This window comes from Marmota marmota, unplaced genomic scaffold (genome assembly GCF_001458135.2).
Source record: "Marmota marmota marmota unplaced genomic scaffold, marMar, whole genome shotgun sequence".
NCBI lineage: Eukaryota > Metazoa > Chordata > Mammalia > Rodentia > Sciuridae > Marmota > Marmota marmota.
Genome location: NW_026000240.1, coordinates 8638607 through 8660688, shown reverse-complemented (window position 1 = coordinate 8660688; position 22082 = coordinate 8638607). Strand labels below are relative to the sequence as shown.

General features: G+C 36.1%; 1 protein-coding gene across 6 annotated transcripts in view; it reads right to left on the bottom strand.

The window, feature by feature from the left end:
* Nucleotides 1-22082, bottom strand: part of Eif2a (eukaryotic translation initiation factor 2A) — a 36105-nt gene that overhangs the window by 10242 nt on the left and 3781 nt on the right. For 3 of the 6 annotated variants that reach the window (XM_015486902.1, XM_048793963.1, XM_048793960.1), the window contains exons 2-11: nt 17685-17754; nt 14268-14342; nt 11714-11832; nt 9896-9995; nt 9215-9297; nt 5861-5934; nt 5574-5718; nt 5064-5180; nt 1728-2299; nt 311-424 (exon numbers count right to left, since the gene is read on the bottom strand). In XM_015486902.1, coding sequence (XP_015342388.1) covers nt 311-424; nt 1728-2299; nt 5064-5180; nt 5574-5718; nt 5861-5934; nt 9215-9297; nt 9896-9995; nt 11714-11832; nt 14268-14342; nt 17685-17754 — 1469 coding nt within the window. Of the gene's footprint in view, nt 1-310; nt 425-1727; nt 2300-5063; nt 5181-5573; nt 5719-5860; nt 5935-9214; nt 9298-9895; nt 9996-11713; nt 11833-14267; nt 14343-17684; nt 17755-19487; nt 19494-22082 lie in introns of all 6 variants that reach the window. The other 3 variants (XM_048793959.1, XM_048793961.1, XM_048793962.1) reach the window with 3 other exon arrangements.

Genomic DNA, 22082 nt, shown 5'->3' with positions numbered 1-22082 from the left:
ATGGACTGAAACTCTAAAGTTGTGAGTCAAAATAAACCTTCTGTCTTTATAAGGTGACTACCTCAGGTATTCTGTTACAGTGATAGAAAACTAATAGTCACCCATCATATAGACTGGATTACTTAGAAATTCATAGGCAAACAAAAAAGAAATTCTGGCTATTTAAGTCTAACTCCAGCTACATTTTATAACATAACATTCAAATCTTCAAAACCAAAGTTCATTACATTTAAAGGTTCAAAGCTAAAATTTAATTGGTTTTCTTTTTGGTTTGTTTGTTCTATTTTGAAGAGATCAGTACCCCAAATACCTGCTTGGCAGCTTTCTTAGCTTCATGCTTCCTTTGATTTTTAAGGGCTGTTTTTGATAATGGCTTCTCATTTCCTGTGTGTGGTTTCATATTCTGAGGTGGTTCCTCTTCATGCTGTGGAAACATAAAACAAACAATTGTGAAATGGAGTCCATGTTTCTAAAAACACATATAATAACAACAAATAATATACTTTTGTTAGTATAGGATAAGCTTATTTTATCATTTTACTTTAAAATCACTGACAAAGATCATTGAAAAACTCTTATTAGTGGTGGCACACGCCCACTGTCATAATGGACTAAAAGAGGATCTTTCTACTTGTTCATATACATCTTTTGGTTCTCTAAAACCAGGTAAAATTCACTTGAGTTTTATTCAAACAAGGAGTTTTTCTTTCTCTGGCACAACTAGAGACACAGGGCTCATAAGAGGGGATACCACCAGGAGCTGCTTTTGGTATCTGTCCTTCAGCAGGAACCCAGTCACCTCACACCTTCCTCACACAGGGACCGCCCGCCAGGCCTCGACTTGTAAAACCAGAGATGGGAAAGGTGAGCAATTTTCCCAGGCTGGTGATGGCGCCTAGGGCCTTGCACCCGCTGGGCAGTGCTCTGCCACTGGGCCTCCCCCAGACCTAGCCATGTTTGAATGGGACACTGCAGTAGAACTCAAGCAGTTACAGATACTGTGTGCAGTCAAGGAGGAAGCACTGGTCTTTTGTTTTTGTTTATGTAGAAGTGAAGACTGGCATAAGGAAGATGTAAGAATATTTATTTAATCTTCAAAGGCATCTATTTCCCCAAGTGCTATCTGTACATCCAATTGACCTGAACAGACCAGTTCACAGTTCTTGTACAGTGACTTTCATAATAACACCAGCAATACTGTTGCTTATTCTTGGAGCACCTTTATTTCTTAATACCATCCTAGAAACCCAGGGTGTTCCCTAAGCTCTGAAATGCTAACTTTTTAAAAAAATATCAGAATCTGACCAACACTATGGTCATAACTTTACAGCAATGGTGGGTAACTAATGGCCTAAACATAACAAATGTGTTTTTGACCAACAGTGTCTTTAAAATTCAGAAATTTCACAAGGCAATCAGATCCATGTTTTCTTGAAGTTCAAACATTTGGGCAACTTGAATCCCCATGGGAAGCAGCAGCTGTGGCAGCCCAGCTGCAGGGCCTGCCTTGTCTCACTCCAATGGCGTGGCCTGGCCTCCTCAAGAGTGATCTCCTCATCGGCTTAACAGGGTGCATGGCTGGCCTTCCTCAGCTCCAGGTTCTCAACAATCCCTGCCCTAGTCTGGATCCTACCAGGTACTGAGACACACAGGACACAAGATATAGGTCCAGAGAAGTCTACACAGTGAAAATTTTTTTCCTATCAAAGTTGTAAAACTTTACTTACCAGTTTGGAATTGGTGATGGGTTTATTTCTCAAAGCTGGAGGTCTGTAAGCTGTGGCAACTTTAGGTTCATCATTGGGCACTTCACTTGGAACTGCTTGGTAAGTTATTCTTTTTGCTGGAAATATTCCATCCAAAAATGGCTGCCAGGAGACCTGCCACAACTCTGCGTTCGATGGCACATCGTGCTTGTGCAAGACAGAGCCTGTGTAGTGCCAGACCTTGTACCCATTGTTAACACGTAACCGGGGAGCACACGTGGCTGTTAAGATGTGCTCACCATCTGGGCACCATGCAAAGTATGTAGAATCAGAAGCCACCGGCTTAGAGATGAGTTTGTAGTTCTTAACATCCCACACTTCCATCTGTCCCCTCAGATTTCCAAACCCAGCCAGGACTAATATGTGTCCATGAGGGCTGAAGTAGGCTGCATTGCGAGGCCCAGTGCCAAAGTCGAACACAGGGTCACATTTCAGGTTGAAGACCGTCGCCTTGGCAGGCATGAAGCCATACACGGCACAGAACTCGGTGGAGCTGGAATTCCACGCTACATCATAGATGGGGCCACTTTTTGCTAGAAAAAGAATACAAAAAATCCAAATTAGAAATAAAGAATTATATGAATATTATATTAGCACAAGTTATAAATACACAGAAATCATAAACGTATCAAACAGTAAAATAACAACATATCAAACAGTAAAAAAAAAAAAAACCTCTAAAAATTTCAAGGCATATTGAAGTTAGAATATTCCTATATGATACATTATGAGCATTAATATGTAATCATAAGTTTATTTAAGAACTTTTATGGAATCCTAATTTATTTTAAACATTTTGGCAATATGGGCTCATGGAAACCAATATGAGTCTATTACTATTAATAAAAAACAAAACAAGGGCTGAGGTGGTGGCTCAGCGGTAGAGTGCTCGCCTAGAACATGGAAGGCCCTGGGTTTGATCCTCAGCACCACATAAAAAAATAAATAAATAGAATAAAGCTATTGTGTCCAACTACAACTAAAAAATAAATATTAAAAAAATGTTGGGGCTGGGGTTGTGGCTCAGCGGTAGAGCACTTGCCTCACATGTGTGAGACCCTGGGTTCGATCCTCAGCACCACATAAAAATAAATAAGTGAAATAAAGGTATTGTGTCCAACTACAACTAAAATAAATAAATAAATATTTTTTTAAAAAAATGTTAAATATAAAGCCAAAACAAACAAAAACACACTTTTCTGAAATGGGGTCTTGCTCTATGTCCCAGCTGATCTCACACTCCTCAATTCGAGGCTCCTCTTGCTCAGCCTCCCGTGCCTGGCAAGTGTCTGTCTTTATTTTTGAAGGAGTAATATATAAAATGGTAATAAAAATATAAACTATATAAAGATATACATGCCACAAAAATAAGACCCTCTAAAAAAGGCAATCCCCTCCCTGTTATATTTCTTGCATACTCTTTCAGAATATTTTTGTTGAAATAAAGCATCTGTCTCCTAAATAGACACATAAGTGACACAGCTCCAGACCTGTTATTGATTTAGTCTCCACCTTGGGGTTTCAACATGGGCACGTGCAGCTGGTCAGTTCTTCCTCAGCCGCACTGCGTTCCATCACCAGCCCGTTGCCTCCTTCCCACTGTGTGTGCACTGCATCTGCAGGCATACAGCTGCGAGCTACCAGGGCATGCCCTTCCTCGCCCACCGTAGTGCCCTCCCAGGAGGTGTGCCCGTGCATTGCCTAGCAACAGCATGTGACCACGCAGGTCCCCTGGCTCTGGTACTACGCAGGTTCATGCTTTCACCTTTGCCAGTTTATTAAGTAAAAATTGGTATCTTAAGTTTATTTCTACTCTTTTAATTATAAACTAAACATCTTCTAACACACTTACAAGCAATTTAATTTTTGCTCCTGTGGACAATTCTTACTGTCCCACGCCTGTTCTTCTTCCCAGTTACAGACTGGATTTTTACCTGATATATTAAGAATATTCACCTTTTCTCATACTCATCCCTTGTCTGCTCTAAAAAATATATTTCCCATTTTTTTTGCTTGCTTTGTTTAACTCCTTTCTTCTTTCAATGTAAAAATCTATAATTTATAACATATTCAACTTTTTTACATATGACTTCTGTCTTACTTAGAAAATCTTTTTCTACCCTATGATTAGACAAAAATTTATTTCATATTTTCTTCTAGTTCCTTTGCAGTCTTATATAATTTTATGGTCTAACTGGAATTTATTTTGGTGAAGAGGTAGAGATATCAATTTTTTATTTCAAATGGCTAGCTGGTTGTCCCCAAACCACAAATAAAACAATGATTTTCTCCATTGATTCAAATGTTGATTTTATATTAATGCCTATAGAAATACAGTTTTCTTTCTGGACAATTCTATTCAATGGATTTATTAGCCTGTCTATAAGTCAGAAACAAGTAATTATCATTGCTCTTCTTTTACAAACGTTTTCAAAACATATTCATGTTTCACTATCAACCTTAGGACCAGCTTATCCAATTAGACAAAAGCAACAATGACTTAAATTTAATTTTTAGACTAATAGGGAGAAATAACATCTTTTAAAAATTGCTTTTTATTAAAGGTCATAATTGTCTTTCTGAAGAGTTATAAAGTTTTCCTTCCACAGTCCTATATACATTTTATTTTTGTGCTATATTTGGAAACTTTTCTTCCATTATTCAAGTGGCTGTTTTTTTTATACTTCATCCATACCAGCAAAGATAATTCAGTTTTCTCCTTTCCAAATTGCATATTCTACTTCTTTTGATCACTTACATTTGCAAGGTATTTTAGCCATTCTTGTTTTGTATCTGACTTCAATGAGAATATAGTTTTTTGCATGCAAGATTATTCTACTTACACATGTTCAATTCAAAATAGAAAAAAATCAGGGACCTGCTAGAATGTTAAAACTATTATTAATTGAGTTCATCAAAACAAGAGATACAGTGGTGATATTCCTGGATGTTATTCACAATTCTGAAAGTAATTTTCAACTCACTAGAATGGACTTGCTGCCATAATTAGTCAAGAAGAACTTGACTAGAAGTTCTAGAAGAACTAACACAACAGGATTGCCACATTCAGGAAGTCCTAACTATCAGCATGTTGGCATAACGCAAATAAATTAACTGGGTTCTGTCAAAATTGGGTATGTCTAAGAATAATTTTAAGTTTCTTAATTAAGAGGAACTATATCTTATATTAAAGAATTTGAGTTCTATTATCTGACCAAGATTTAGATTATAGCATCTTTGTGGCATATTATTTTTTTATACTGTTGTTTTATCAAAGAAAGACAAAGGAATACTCACGTAACTGCACTACTGCGCTCTCTCCATTGGTTGCAATGTAGTGCAGTGTCTGCTCTCCATAGTACGAAGCGCCTGTCTTGTCCACGTCTGTACTGGCTATCACCAGCACAGCAGTAGCTGCAACAGCAAACACTTTAATTAAATTTAAACACAGGTCATGGGCAGGGGTTGTGGCTCAGCGGTAGAGCACTCGCCTAGCACGTGCAAGGCCCTGGGTTCGATCCTCAGTACCACATAAAAATAAATAAAGGTGTTGTGTCCATCTACAACTAAAAAATAACCAGCTGGGGCTGTGGCTCAGCGGTAGAGCACTCATCTCACACGTGTGAGGCCCTCGGTTCAAACCTCAGCACCACATAAAAAAGTATTGTGTTCATCTACAACTAAAAGAAAAGTAAAAAAAAAAAAAAAAAAAAACCCACAAATCATCACCGATACTCCTTTTGAAATACATGTCTAAATCCAATTAACACATGATAAACAAAATGAGGAATAAAATGTTTACCTTACCTTTTTTATTCCATAGCATTGTCACCTTATCAGCTTTAAAGAAACTCTTATTGGCTAATGCAGCGTGAGGTCCAGCAAAGTTGGGGTACTGATACAATCTGACAAATGAAGGTGCACCTTTACTCCCTGGAACATAGACAGCAACCTAAGACACAAGCAAATCATTAAATCATCACTTAATGTTCTGAAGTATGTAAAGTAAGATGGATATGTTTTCACAGTTACCAAAATAACTAGGAAAAGGCTTAAATTAATATTTCACATTAACCAACAAAAACAGCAATTACCTTATATGGCTGAGGCCCAGGTGATAAAACAAAATCATTAATTTTTTGCAAATGTAATTTATTTGCAATTGTATCTAAAAGAAAAGAATAAATGGTGTTAGATGGATGAGAGCCACTAACAGGAACATGTTAAACTCTGAATGTATTATAAAGGTCACTGTAACTACATACAAATATTGCTCATTGTGGTCGAATGTGGGTGAGACAGTGCAATACAGTGCAAAAGGTCTGGGTGGCAGCAAGACAGACACAGGCTTGATTTCCTACTCAAGTCATTTACTAGCTGTTAAGCTCCCGCAGTAACGGATCACACCACCTTACTCCCGGTGACTATTTTCAAGAACAGAGTGTCAGGCACAAGGCATGTATTTAATAAATGTCAGTTCTCTTAAACCTCTGAGATACAGCAGTTTCACAACCTATTAGATGGAAAAGATTGATCTTGCTACTGTAGAATGAAAATATGGAAATTCTGTAACAGTGTAGTAACATCATAATCATGATCAAAACAACAGTAACAATGGCTGAAATTTATTGTTTCTTCTATGCCAGGACGTTGGAATTCACATTTTTAATAATACTGCTGTCCGAGTTAATTACTTTCTTTATTCCATTTATTACTTTCTTTATTCCATTTCAGAGGTCAACAGGTATTCAAAAGAAGTACTCCAAACTCCCTACCTGGTGACGCTCCTTCCTCTGGCATGCTAACCAAGAGGCAAGCCCAAAAGCAAGCTAATCAAACACACTGGGGCAGAAGTGGAAAGCAGGGAGATGAAGTGCACACTGCGCTGTGGAAAGCTGCTGGAGGTCAGCCCACTGACCATTCTTGGTGCATGTGAACAGACTTGCCAACTGCTACTCCATGACATGCTCACAAGTGCACAATTGTAATAGGGTACTCTATAAACAAACAAATACAACTGCAATCCTTTCTCTTTAAATTATTTTTAGGGGCTGGGGATGTAGTTTGGTGGTACAGTGGTTGTTTAATGTGTGTGAAGCACTGGGTTAGATTCCTCAGCACTGCAAAAAAAGAAAGCTGTTCTCAGTGATCATGTTACTATTGGTATAATTATTCCAAGAATACTATGCGGATAATGTGGAACAAAGCAAATAAATATTTATGTGAATGTGATATTCCCCAACTCTCATCCCTACTATCCCAGAGAAATAGGATTCTTGACATCACCAAAAGGTAATGCAGCTGGGCACAATAGTACACGCCTGTAATGCCAGCAGCTCCGGAGGAGCTGAGATAGGAGGATCAAAGCTAGTTCAAAGCCAGCCTCAGCAAGGGCAAGGTTCTAAGCAACTCAGTGATATCCTGTCTCTAAATAAAATACAAAATAGGGCTAGGGATGTGGCTCAGTGGTTGAGTACCTCTGAGTTCAATTCTACAGTACCAATAAATAAATAAATAAATAAGGCTGGGGAGGTGGCTCAGTGGTTGAATAGCCCTAAGTTCAATCCCTGGTACTCCCCCCATTCCCCTCACCCCAAAATTGTTCATTGGGCTGGGGGATATAGCTCAGTTGATAGAGTGCTTGCCTAGCATGCACAAGGTCCTGGGATCAATTCCCAGCACCACCAAAAAAACCAACCCACAAACGAAAAAACCTTGTAGTCTTTCATTTAAATGGAAGCTTTAAAAAAGAAAAAAACAGTTGAGAAACAATGATCAACACAGAAGCAATGAGAACCGCTGGAACCTAGATTACAGTTTCTACCATGTAACTAGGATGTATTAGAGGATTAACTGATCCTAGCTCTGTAGCAGGAAACACATACATTAATCTTAGAATAGCTTAACTCATCACATAGCAAAGAAATCATTGACAGCTAACTGAACAAGGATGGAGCAATTTAAGCATCAGTAAGAATAATAAGTACAATAGATGGAAACATGATATTTTAAATCCACCATTTATTAGGATGGGAGTAAAGAATTAAATGCTTACAATGAAGGCTGCTAGAGAACATATTATGTTAAAACTGATCAAGGAAAAGAATACTTATTCCTGCCTTTTCTATATAAACACCATGTGGGCAACCAAATAGTACATTGGGAAATAAATCTTTGTAGACATAATTTAGCTAATAAATAAGAACAGAAAGAAGAAAATGAGAACATCACCAGCTTATAACCACTGACCTAGGCATTGAACATGAATGTCAGCTAACCCTGTAAAAACAGAGACAATCAAACACTACTTGATAAAAGAATACCACCATATGATGAACTCTTACCCTTGCCATCAAAAAGGACTCTAAATCTAAATGGCAATTTGTAGGGAACAAAAGAACATGTAAATTATACCATGGGATATAAAAACAGAATTCAAACCACAGGAAAATAACTAAGAAAAATAACCCTGATGTTTTTCTTTTCTCTCTCTTTTTCCAGTACTGGGGATTGAACCCAGGGGTGCTTTACCACTAAGTTGCTGAGGCTGGCCTCTAACTTGCAATCTTCCTGCCTCAATCTCCTGATTAGCTGGGATTACGGGTGTGCACCACCACGTGCAGCCTAATTTTGTTTATTAAATAATAAATTACAAGAGAAAAAAAGAGATGTGGTGATAAACTATAGATTAAAAGAAACTTACGATGTATCAGCGATTTGTAATATGTGATAACTTACTTAGATCCTGAGTTTTAAAAGAATCACAACATTTGCAGCTGTTGGAAATCTGAACCAAAATTTAATGATTTGTGATATTGTGATTAATTGTGGCTAAGTTTTAAAAATTAAGGGCCCTAATCTTCAGAGATAAATGATTAAATATTTTCTAGTAAAATTATATGATCTCTAGAATTTGCTTTAGCTCAGAGATATTCTTTGGACAGAGGTAGGAATAAGAGGAATAGGAGCCAGATGTCCACTTTGGTGTTTGAAATTCTATACAGTAAGACATTTTTAAAAAATCTGTGTTACAGAATTTCAACAGCAATTAAGTTCAGCAAGAGACATTCTAATCTCTTCATTTAATACCAATTATCAAACAATAATGTTATTATAAATCAAAATTTGTGATACTGAATTTCATTGGTATTTAGACTTACAGAGAATTCTACAAGTGGATATAACAGCAATTACTGATTAGCAAATTACTAGTATTTAGGAGAACCCTTTGATGCCACATAAGATAATAAACACTTCATACATTTAAAGTAAATAATAAAATTATTTCAGGGCTGGGGTTGTGGCTCAGTGGTAAAGCACTTGCCTAGCATGTGTGAGGCACTGGGTTTGATTCTTAGCACCACATATAAATAAATGAATAAATAAAAATAAAGATTCTCAACAACAACAACAAATTTTTTTTTTTTTTTTAATAAATCTTTCCATACCAAAATTGTTGTTTTCAAAGAAGTGAACTTCATTGTTAACATTTCGGGCACAAATAACTTCATCTTCTGACCAGGATGGACACCTATCTCAAAACAAAAACAAAATTAGAGGACAACTTATGTTACCACGTTAGGTCTGTGACACTGTTCACTATTTAAGGGAAAATACCTACCAAGTCAATTTCTAATAGTTTTATTAAACAATGTTTAATACAGGGGCTGGGGTTGTGGCTCAGAGGTAGAGCACTTGCCTAGCATGTGTGGCACCACATAAAAATAAATAAATACAGATATTAGAAAATAGAGGCTGGGGTTGTGGCTCAGTGGTAGAGTGCTTGCCTAGCATGCAGGAAGCACTGAGTTCAATCCTCAGCACCACATAAATGTAAAATAAAGATATTGTGTCCACCTAAAACTAAAAACTAAATATAAAAAAAAGATATTAAAAAACAAATACACATGAATACTAAAAAGAAAATACATATAGGAAAATATAATTCCTTTCCTTTTAAAGACAAAATAAAGATCACATTTTTACTCTTTTATTTTCCTATATACAAAATCCCTAAATGATCTATATTTTGTTCAAAGTATTTTCAAAATCAATACCAGGGAAACAAATATTATACCATGATATTTAAAATACTATGTAAATAATTAGACTTTAAAGCATTTATTTACCAATTTTGCATTTTTTTCTGTATGAAAGATTTCAAACATGTCCCATTTTTCATATCACATAACTGTAGGTTGGGTAATCCAGCTGTGCCATCTTTAGAAGCTGCAATAAAAACAAAAACAAAAAATTTTGCACTAATTGTCTAACAGCTATAAAAAAATTTCAGACTTAGAAAAAATTGAAAAGGAGTATGAAGATCAAATTAAAAAGTCTCCCCAAATCAACTCTTTGGCCATCCTTCTGGAGTTGATTACTCGTTCCCCACACAAGGACAACAGCTGCCTGAGCCAGCCCAGCGCCTGCAGTGACCACTGTAGGTTTTAAAATACTTGAGATTTCTTATTTATTAAGTTTGAAATGCATTTCTGTTAAACAGATAGATTAAAATAATGAAACTTTGAAGTTTGTTATGAAAAAAATGTTACTTACAACCATTCATGAGTTTCAATTTCCCTTTTATTTACTTGGAACAATAAGATTCATTAGAGTTGATGACTACTTTTTTAAAAAAAAGTTTTTAGTGGTAGATGGGCACAACACCTTTATTTTGTTTATTTACTTTTTATGTGTTGCTGAGGATCAAACCCAGTGCATCACATATGCAAGGCAGGCAGGCGCTTTACCACTGAGCTACAATCCCAGTTCCAGAGTTGATGACTCTTTAAAAGAATAAAACCCATGTTTACAGCCCAACAATGACCTATTATCACTCATTTTTATCACTCATTTTTAAACCACAGCTATATAATATGCTCATATAATATCTTATCATGAGATATCTAAATGTGTAAGAAAATAGCACACCATTTCCAGTCATATAACACACACCTCTTAGACGTCGTATCTATGGTGCTTCCTTTCACTTATAATGATGATATTTATCGGTTATTATTCTTCTTAATCTTTAATGATCTTCTCTAGCCAGCAGTTATTTACTTTTTAAATTTTCTCTTGAGCCTTTTCTTTCTCTCTATCTCATGATTGATCTTCCTTCTAACTTACTATACACAGTAATTCTCCCTTATCTACTGTTTCAGTTTCTGAGGTTTCAGTTATTTTAGTCAACGAAGACCAAAAATATTAAGTGGAAAATTCCAGAAATAAACAGTTCATAAGTTTTAAATTGAGTGCCATCCCACTCTGTCCCACACAGGGCATGAATCACCCATGCATCCAGGGTATCCATGCTATATCCATATGCTATCCACCCACTGGTCATTTAGGAGCCATCTTGGTCACCATTTTGACTGCTGGAGCACACAGCACTTGAGTTCAAGTAATAATTTATTTACACAGCAATGGCTCAAACCACAAAAGAAGTAATTTGGATATGGAAAAGTAGCTGGAAATTCGGATATGCACATAAAGCATTTCTTTTAAGTAAAAAGTTGGAGAGTTCTCAACTATTTAATGTAAGGGAAAAAAAAAAAAAAAAAAAAAAAACTGCTTAAATTGCCAAGATCACCAGTAAGAACAAATCTTCCATCCAGGAAATTGCGAAAAAAAGAGAAATCCCTGTTAATTTTGCTGTGACATCTCAAAATATAAAAATATAGGTAAATGCCTAGTTAAGATGGAAAAGGCATTCAATTAAAAGATTAAGCACTATCTGCAGTTTCAGGCATCCAGTAAGAACATAACCCCTGTGGATAAGGGATATTACCTTACCTTAAAATTACGAACAGTATGTTGTACTGGGAGAATTAGACATTACTTGTTGATTACAAATACAAACTTACTATTACACAAATACAATCTCTTTTTTTCCACTAAATTTAATTGGTCCTGCCAGAATAGGTATACAGTGGGAAAGTACTTACTAGTGTAAGGCTGCCACGTCGCCAGAACAGTGTTTTTTGGTGAGAATTCAAGGCAAACTGCCTTTGGGAGGTCAAAGGAGTGCAGCAGTCCCTTGTTAGTGATACTGATGGTATTTACTCTGGTTCAAAAGAAACGACTTCAGTGATGAAATACCATTTTATAATATTTTTTAATAGCCAACACTAACCAAAACATTCACACCTCTTTTCAAATATGGATCACTTCAAAATGTTTCTTTATCATAAAAATCAATTTTCAGTTAGTTTTAGAAAATATCCAAAAACACCTTAACTTTAAAAACAAAAGGACATTTTACAAAAAAGACCCTATGGCAGGTTAATGTTTGAAAATAATAGAGTATTAGCAGAAAGATAAAAGATGATTCGATTTCTGAAAAGGAAACAAGTTCTATAAGTGAACACAAAGTAAGCTACAGACTAAAAGATGGATAAAAAAAGAAAAAGAAAAAGCTAAGCTACAGAGAAGCTGAGATATTCCAAACTAAGGGAAGGCAGAGAGGCAAGGAACAGCAAAGTATATTGTCTTCATTCGAATAAGTGCAAACCAAAGCAGCTAGGAAGTCTGTAAGAAAACTCTGGATGTCTATTAACATCTCAAAAGCAATCTTCAAAAGGCATACAAATTATTATGGTACAATAATGACAAAAATGATGATGACCATATAATAAAAGCAGTTCCATATTTAATCCTCAACAGTCTCATCAATTCTATTTTTTAAATTTTAAATTTAAGACTTAAAAAAAAATTAGCAAGGCATGGTAGCATATGCCTGTAATCTCAGCAGCTTGGAGGCTCTGAGGCAGGAGGATCAAGAGTTCAAAGCCAGCCTTAGCAAAAGCGAGGCACTAAGCAACTCATAAAGACCCTGTCTCTAAATGAAATATAAAATAGGTTATGGATGTAGTTAAGCACCCCTGGATTCATTTCCCCAGTACAAAAAAATCGAACTAGTTTATGATTTGCCCAAGATCATACTACTGATAAATGCCAGGGCCAAGCTTCTGAATCAGTTCAGGCTGACTTTTCTGTACATAAACATTTTAGAGTTAAAAAAACAAAAAAAGATGTTCCATTTTATTCCAGACACTGCTAAAAGAAACTTTGTTTTACTCTAGTTTGAAGAGGATACCTCGGTTAGGACAAATAATAACTGATAGGAATCAAAGATTATAGCATACTGTTATAATACACACACACACACACACACACACACACCCTTGTAAATTACGTATTTTAAAATGACATGAGAATATGTAACAACAAATCTCACCATTATGTACAACTATAACACACCAATTAAAAAATATGGAAAAAATAAGCATAAAAATGACATGAAGTTTTCTTGTTTTTTCTTTTTCTTTTTTTTTTTTTTTTTGGTACAGGGGGTTGAACCTAGGGGCACTTCACCACTGAGTCACATGACCAGTCCTTTTTTATATTTTATTAGAGACATTATGAACCATTATGGCCAAAGCCACAGGAAATAAATGCCAGCATCTATGTATAAAGTTATCTATTAAGTGATGGACAGGACACTTAAAAAGGGATATGGGGGATATATGGAAGACTGAAGTTGAATCCAATAGACGACTAAGTGAGAATATAAATGAAATATATAAAATCATTAACAATAATTGCCAGGGTGAAAATAGATATTCAATAGAGTAAGCTAATAGAATAAAGGATAACGTTTAAAAAAAAAAGACAATGAAAAGAAGTATATCTCACTAGGCAGTAAATATCTAATGACTCCAAATAGTATAAACTGAAACTATGGATAAAAAATAAAACTTAAATACTTAGGTCGTATAAAAAGATGTAAAATTTGAGAATATAACCGGGCACGCCTGTAACCCCAGCAGCTCAGGAGGCTGAGGCAGGAGGATTGCGAGCAACAGTGAGGCACTGAGCAACTCAGTGAGACCCTGTCTCTAAATAAAATACAAAACAGAGCTGGAGATGTGGCTCAGTGGTTGAGTGCCCCTGAGGTTCAATCCCCAGTACAAACAAAAACAAAAACAAACAAACAAACAAAAAACTGAGAACAAGATGTCCCCATTCCTACACTTTGAAGCTAAGATTAAGACTACGCATTAACATTGTGAATAAGACCAACCTTGTGATTTGGTGGTTTATGCACTACAGATTATACTAAATCTTCTTTTAAATAATTTATATGCTTTTATAATAGGACTAATAGTTACATTAACTACAGTTAATTTAACAGCAAATAAGTTTATCTAAATCTAAAATAAACAAGCAAGAGTATTATTTTCTTAGTGCAGAACTTAAGAAATGCTAACCAATAACCAGAGCACTATTTAAAATAACTTCTCATTTCTTTAGGTTAGATTTGGGGTATGATTGATATATATATATACCTGTGAAAATGTTCAAAGTTGTCTTACTACATCATGACATCAGAAGATGGGCTTTATTAATGACACCTAAATACATGTTATTCAAATCATGCCAGTTACATTTATACCCACGACACACACGGAACACCATGCCATGTAAATGAACACTTACTTGTCTCCGTTGCCCCAGGCAAATAAGGTTCCATCCTTGCTAAAGGCATAGACTTTGCAATTTTTCCCAGATTCCCTGAAAATAACAAAAACAGTTTAAATTAATAAGCTTTGATACTTTTCAAAAAAATATGATTAAAAAGACTATAATCTGGGGCTGGGGCTCAGTGGCAGAGTGCTTGCCTCACGATGTGTGAGGCACTGGGTTCGATCCTCAGCACCACATAAAAACAAATAAAATAACGATTCATATGTGTGTGTGTGTGTGTGTGTATATATACACATACATACATATATATATATATATATATATATATATATATAGTTCAGAGCCTCTTATTTTTAAAAAAAGACTATAATCTATTAATTTAATGATTAAAAACTTATATTTTAGAAAATAAGAAAATAATTCCAAAAGGCTTTATTCTGCCAAAAAGCATTATCTCTGAGAATAATCACTGTTAAAATAAGTTGGACATCAATTTTATACCAACGGGTGAATCTTGAAAGAAAAACAGAGCCCTTTGGGTGAACTATTTGTGTGGGAACCCACAAAATGTAACTAAACATAAAAGTAGCCAGCTGTAAACCCTGATCTTGAGAAGGCTAATTTCAACACAGAGGCTTTGGACAATGTCCCAGACTACATAGCAAAACAATGGAGGACAGAACATCCTCAAGTGGCCCTGGGCTTAAAGGACAAAGGCCTTCCATTGACTCCTCCAGTGCAGACACAGGCTACATAATAAGAGGATCTTCACTTTTAACAAACGAAGCAGCATTCTGGACTGCATCTGTGGAAATCCGGTTACCTGGCAACATTCTATCAAGGAATCAAAACTGTAAGTACTGTTATCTCTCTACTTGAGATAGCCACTGTGAATACATCTCCTAATATCAAGTAAGACCCAAACTGAAATGTGCGTTTGCGTACACTCAGGTGTCTATTGGCACAGTCACACTAGATGAGAAACTAATAACAGCAAATGCACTGATAACTGATGTATGCATCTTAACTGGACATTATCTTCAGAATGACTTATCAAGAAATGACATCTATGCTTCTGCAAACCAATAATGGTAGCTAATACCCAATTTACAGTTAGTGAAACTTTTTAAGAGAGAGAAAATTTTTTAATATTTATTTTTTAGTGGACACAACATCTTTTATTTCATTTTTATGTGGTGCTGAGGATCGAACCCAGCACCCCGCGTATGCCAGGCAAGCGTGCTACCGCTTAAGCCACATTCCCAGCCCCAATTAGTGAACTTTTTAAAAACATTTCTCCCTCATAGACAGCTGTGAACAAGATGTCCCCACTCCTACACTTGTGCAACTCACTTCCAGACCTAAAGGCACAATTTTATATTGTCTTTATTAAATTCCTCACAGGTTTTGGTGTAATGTTCTACCCTACTAAAACTTACTTACATTTTGATTTGCTCTTTTAAAATATTAGTCATTTCTTACAAATCCATTTGAAGTATAAATTAGAGAACATCCTTTCTAAGTGATCATCTAAATTATTTATAAGAACATTGAATGAAGCCAGACACAGTGGTGCACACCCGTAATCCCAGCAACCTGGGAGGATGAGGCAGGAGGATCAAGGCCAACCTCAGCAACCCTGTCTCAAAATAAAAAATTAAGCCGGGCAGGCTGAGGCAGGAGGGTTGTGTGTTCAAAGCCAACCTCAGCCAAAGCTAGACACTAAGCAATTCAGTGAGACCCTGTCTCTAAATAAAATACAAAATAGGGCTGGGATGTGGCTCAGTGTTTAAGTACCTCTGGGTTCAATCCCTGGGACCAAAAAAAAAAAAGAACTTTCCCTCATCAACTATTTGGTTATTCTGAAATATAGTTTGTACAGAAAAGGCAAGAGAAATGCCTGATTCCTTCCCTTTACCAATCTTCAAAGCAACAAGCAAGGACTCAATCAACCACTAATGCAATGAATAAGGTTTAGAAGGTTTTTAAAAAATTATTATTGATATACTTAACGTGTTTTATTCTTTTAGTTATAATTCTTAAGGCTCAAACTGTTCCATCTCAGGTTGGTGTTAAGCCCCTCCCTTCTAGATGACTCCTATGGCCCTTTCAAAGACCTCACTGGTCCTTTGCGGCTTCCTTGCTTTCTGGCACAAGATGTTCCCACCTCACCTGTACATTTGCTGCTCTAGACCTAGAGCTGACCTGTCCCCCAAGGAACTGATTCCATTTAGTGAGGGGTGGTACCCAGAAAGCCATTGTCTGTGCACAGGGTCTTCACTCTTCTTCTTCTTTTTTTTAATATTTTTTAATTGTTGACAGACCTTTATTTTATTCATTTATTTGTATGTGGTGCTGAGAATCGAACCCAGTGCTTCACATATGCAAGCCAACTGCTCTATCACTGAGCCACAACCCCAGCCCATCTTCACTGCTTCTTGACTCTTCAGTGGAAAGAACTAAGAAATACAAATGTTTTAAAAAATCACAAGTTCATATGTACATATGCAACTCCCTCTCTTTACACTCACGCTAAAGATCTTGGTTCCTAGTGATATTAATATAATTATTAATTTACTTTATCCTATAATAGATTGAAATGACAACATCTAGGGGCTGGAGATGTGGCTCAGTTGGTAGACCCCTTGCCTAGCAAGCCTTGGGTTCAATCCTTAGCACCACAAAAAATAAAAAAATAAAAAAAACACTTCAAAAGACATGTATTTTCAGTTAACAATAAAATACTGACTGCATTTAAGAACTTTGTGAAATTTCACATGGTTATATGACCACCTTGACACAGAGCTTGGTTCATTTGTTTCAGTTTTCCACTTTATTTAACTTTACTATTTAAAACAATTACATGGTTAAAAGTCATAACTATATATACCAAAGTTCATTCACAGATACATCTCCAGCATCCTGTTACACTTTCTCCCAAGGAAACTATTTTAATTAGTTTTTGGTTTGTCCTTGCATTGTTTCTTTTGGGGCCAAATATATGTCTTTAGCTACATATTAGACATATATATTCTATTTTATTCCTTTTTTAATACCATTTTCATTCTCTTAAATTCATGAAGATTATTGGTAGCAGGTTGACTATCATAGTTGCCAGTTTTTCTCCTTCTCCAAGATAAAACTCTGGTTCCAAACTAAAGGCTGCATTCAATGACACAGTGTCTGCACTTTTCCTTACTGTTATTCCCCCCTCTTCTAAACAGGTTTACACAATTACTTTCAAATCTAAAGATCATGTTACTTGATAAAGAATATATATTTTTTCCATCTCCTGTTAATATCACACAATATTTTCCAAGAAACTAGCTTATCTCTTCCCTTTCTCGTGGAAAATACATCAAACTACACAAAACCCATTTACTATATACTGTATACTCTGGTAACATCACTCAACAAAATAAAGCATACCTTGGGAACACTGTGCTTTCCGTGAAGTGCGGCGGCCCATTCACCATGTACAATCCTTCTGATCCTCGGACTAAAGAACATGAAAGAACCAACACATTACCCTTTGCTAATAAAGGGTAGATTATATTTGTAAATGTTTTTAAAAAGCAAAAGTTTTCAAGATATTAAGGAAATCATTAAACACTTAGCTGTACCAGAGAATGTTATCATTAAAAGGGTACACATCATGACATAAAGCCATCAATTCAGAGGCAGCAGGTGTGTAGCAGCTGGGAGCCTGTGGATGTGGCACTCTCTGAACCTCTGCCTCGTCTATAAAACAGAAACACTGGCATACAGCGGAGCTACATGCTTTATATAGAATAACATAAAATGTAGTACATGTTTAAAGTTCTTAGAACACAAACTATTGTTCATCTATTCGCAGTCTCCCAAACTAAGAACAAGTAGAATGAAACACACTCATTCACTAATCCCAATAACAGGAATATATAAAAAATTTAAATGGGAACAAAGTTCAAAAACAAATAAGCAAATAAAACATTTGGAGAACTAACTATTTTTCAAAAGGGCTGAATTGGATGCATCTAAAGCTGACTCAAATATACAGACTGATTCATTCAACAGATGTTTACTAGAAGGAAAACCCCTTCCCAGGCTCTGGGTTGAGTACTGGAGACACAAGAGGGAGGAAAACCTGTCTCATGCCTGACTTCATTGAACTCAGTCTACAGTGAGCAAATGATTTCCACAGACGGAGAACTACAAAGGAAAACATATGGTATCAGAGGGCACAACAGGGAGCTCTGCCCCCAAACTAGAAGACAGGGAAAGTGTTCTTGAGCTAGTCCCTAGATGCTAGGAGCAGGAGGATGAACAGCAGTTAACAGGAAGGAGAACAAGGCCACATACAGAACCCCCATGCCAGAGAAAAGGCAGTACACCAGAGGAAGGGACAAAGGCCCGAGCAGCTGGAAGAAGTCGAAGCTGAAAACAGGGCTCAGGGCTCAGACCACAAAGAAGACTGAACTCAGCAATGTTGGTTTATCTTAAGAATGCTAGGGGCTGGGGCTGGGGCTGGGGCTCTGTGGTACAGCACTTGCCTAGCACATGTGAGGCCCTGGGTTTGATCCTCAGCACCATATAAAAGTAAATAAATAAATTAAAGGCATTCTGTCCATATACAACTATAAATAAATAAATGCTCAAGAGGTTTAGGTGGATCATTAAAATTAGATTTGCATTTTGAAAAGGTCAATCTAGTACACTGTAGAAAGTGAACAGGAAAGGATCAAGAGTGGACTGGACATGGGGAAACTATTTTAAATGCTTCTGTTGAGTCCCACAGGAGATTAGGGAAACCCAGACCATGGTGGGACAGTTCAGATGACACCTCAGTATGCAATAGTTAGGAAAAAAAAACTAACAGAATTGGGAATGAGTTGGTATCTTTCCTAGAATTCTTGCTACCAGCAACAGTATAAAAGCTGAAGAAAAGATAGTTACCGAGTCCCTGGTGACCATTGCATCTAGCTATTCAGACATCTCCCAGCCTTCTCTGGGTTACTGGGAAAGCAGCAGTTACAGTTAGGGTCAGCCTTGGCTCCAGTTCTGATCCCTACTGCCTTCCCCTTCTGGAGAAGAGTCAAATCAAAGTTATTAGAATATTATATTCTCCCTAGTGATTAACTAGCTCAAATTTCAGGTATCCAATGGTCCCAAAGAACTACTAGTGAACAACAATAAACCCATGTCTTAATGGAGCTCCCAACTTAATGGAGGGAAAGTAAATAGATGATACACAGAGCACTGAACAAGGACACCTCCAAGTCACAGAGCTGGACCCCCTACTGTTGCATGTGTGGAACACCCTACTGAGAGGTGTTGGGAAACAACTGCCCCTGTGAGTCAGCACTAGAACAGGCCGGAGCCCAGCAAAGTGCTCTTCATATTTCAGAACCCAACTCCCGCCACCACGGTACCTATGAGTCTGGTACCTAGTCTGTGACATGGCCCCTGCGTAGCTGTACTATGTGCTGACCACTAGGGGTTAAAATAAGTAAGAATCTATCACTGCTTTCAAGAGAGTGATTTAGAAAAAGTTTGGTCTCTTGCTACAATTTTAATTATACACTTAAGATATTTATTCTAAAATTCTCAAATGACATTCACAAAATTTCTTAGTACTACACACACACTCAAAATCTGAATAAGAATTTTGTTTAATAAATACTATTGTACCAGTCAAAATTTATACAACATCTTGTGCCAGAAAATGTTTTCCTAAATTTAAAGACTATGAACTGTTTTTTTTCTTCCTTCCTTCCTTTTATTTTTTATATTTTAAAACATTAAAACTTTTAAACTTTTTTATTTTTAATTTTTTGGTGATACTGAGGATTGAACCCAGGGCCTTGCTCATGGTAAGCTAAGCACACTCTACCATGGAGATACATTCCCAGCCTAAAGTTTAGTTCTTTAGCATTAAAATTTTCTCACCACATGAGCAAAGAAGTGCTATTTTTCATTATTAAATCAATCATCTGCTGCAATATTTCATATGATACATTAGGATTTAGAAGAGAATAGGCAATTATTTTCTTAATACTATAAATGAAGTTCTAACAGACATTGGGGGAATTAACCAAAAGTGAATTTTTCAAATTAGAAAGTTTATAATTATCAGATTACACCCTATTCCTATACTACATACAATTTTGCCAGCATAATGAGGGTCTTCTCATAAGTTGTAGTAAAACCTAACACGTTAAGAGCACTCTCTCAGAATTAACACGTGGGTCCAGGATGCCTAAATGGCACATTGTCAGTGTAGCCCCAGTTAATTAGAAAATGCTGATGAGGGCTGGGGTTATGGCTCAGCAGTTGAGCACTTGCATAGCACATGCGAGGCCCTGGGTTCAATCCTCTGCACCACATAAAAATAAATAAAATAAAGGTATTGTGTCCAACTACAACTAAAAAAATAAATATTTTAAAAAAAAAAAAGAAAATGCTGATGAAATCAAATTATGTTCTAAGGACCCTAACTACTGACACCAAGAACACAGGCCTGAACTGATGGGCAAAGAAGATAAAGCAAAAATCTTCTCCCCGGCTCATCTTGGCTTCCTGTGTTCTAGTAGTAATTGTAACTAGTAGTCATTTGATGATTTTGATGTTACATAATGTTTACTTGAGGGAAATTCAAAGATCTTATCCATTACTAAAGTGGCATCTACACCCTGGATTTCATGAAGATTATCTTTCTGGCTATAGCAGTGGGAACTCTCAGGCTATTCAGGGCAACCAGTAGGTTTTCCTTTTCTAAAATTTGTTTTTCAGACCTATGTCCCAAACTAATACAGGGAGAAAATCACAATGGAGTAGTGAGAAAAACAAAAAACACTTGAGTCACAATTTTCCTTGTAGAATATTCACCCAAATCTTAGAAGGCACACATGACATTTTTAGTGCCAGTGTGGAGAGTGACATGTCCTTCCCATTCAAGAAACTAAATTTCATGGGGTCTCCAATTTTTGGTTTTGGTATGTTTCTGGAGATGCAAAATAATAAGTCAAATTAATCAACTGCTTTTCAACATACATATGTTCACATTCTAAATAAACGCAACTTTAAAAGCAAAAATCCAGATTATGTTTCTATAATTGTATTTATACAACATTCACGAAATGACAAAACTACAGTGACAAAGGACAGAGCAACGACTGTTAGGCATTAATGCTGGAAGAAGGACTTCACTATAAAGGGCACCACAGGAATTTCTTGCTGGTGACAGAACAGTTCTATATTCTGACAGTGGTGGTTGTATGAATTTATATATGATAAAATTTCTTAGTACTACACACACACTCAAAATCTGAATAAGAAATTTTGTTTAATAAATACTATTGTACCAAATTTCTAGGTTTGATAATTCACTACAGTTATACAGGTTATCACTGGAGAAAGCTGGGTGAAAGGTACATAGAACTCTACTGTTTTTACAACTTCTCTGAGTCTTAAATTATATACAAATTTTTAAAACTTTTTAAAAAATGCAACATCATTTTGGTTATACTTTGTTTAAAGTACAGCCAAAAAAACAAACAAACAAAAAAGGGAAACAAATCAAATGAAAGTTTTTCAACATTCCCAAGAATGATTTTGGTTGGAAATATTGGATAAAATTGTAAAGTTATAATCACATATCAAAAAGACCAAGATTTTTGTACAAAGGTAAAAACATATCTTATGAGACAACAATACAAACCAAAGCTACTATGAAGTTGATGATCTATCAATGACCATTAAACTAGGCATTCTTTGCACATAATATTTCACAGGAGAATTCAGAATAAAAATCATATTGGATTATCATAGTTTTGTTCATACATATAA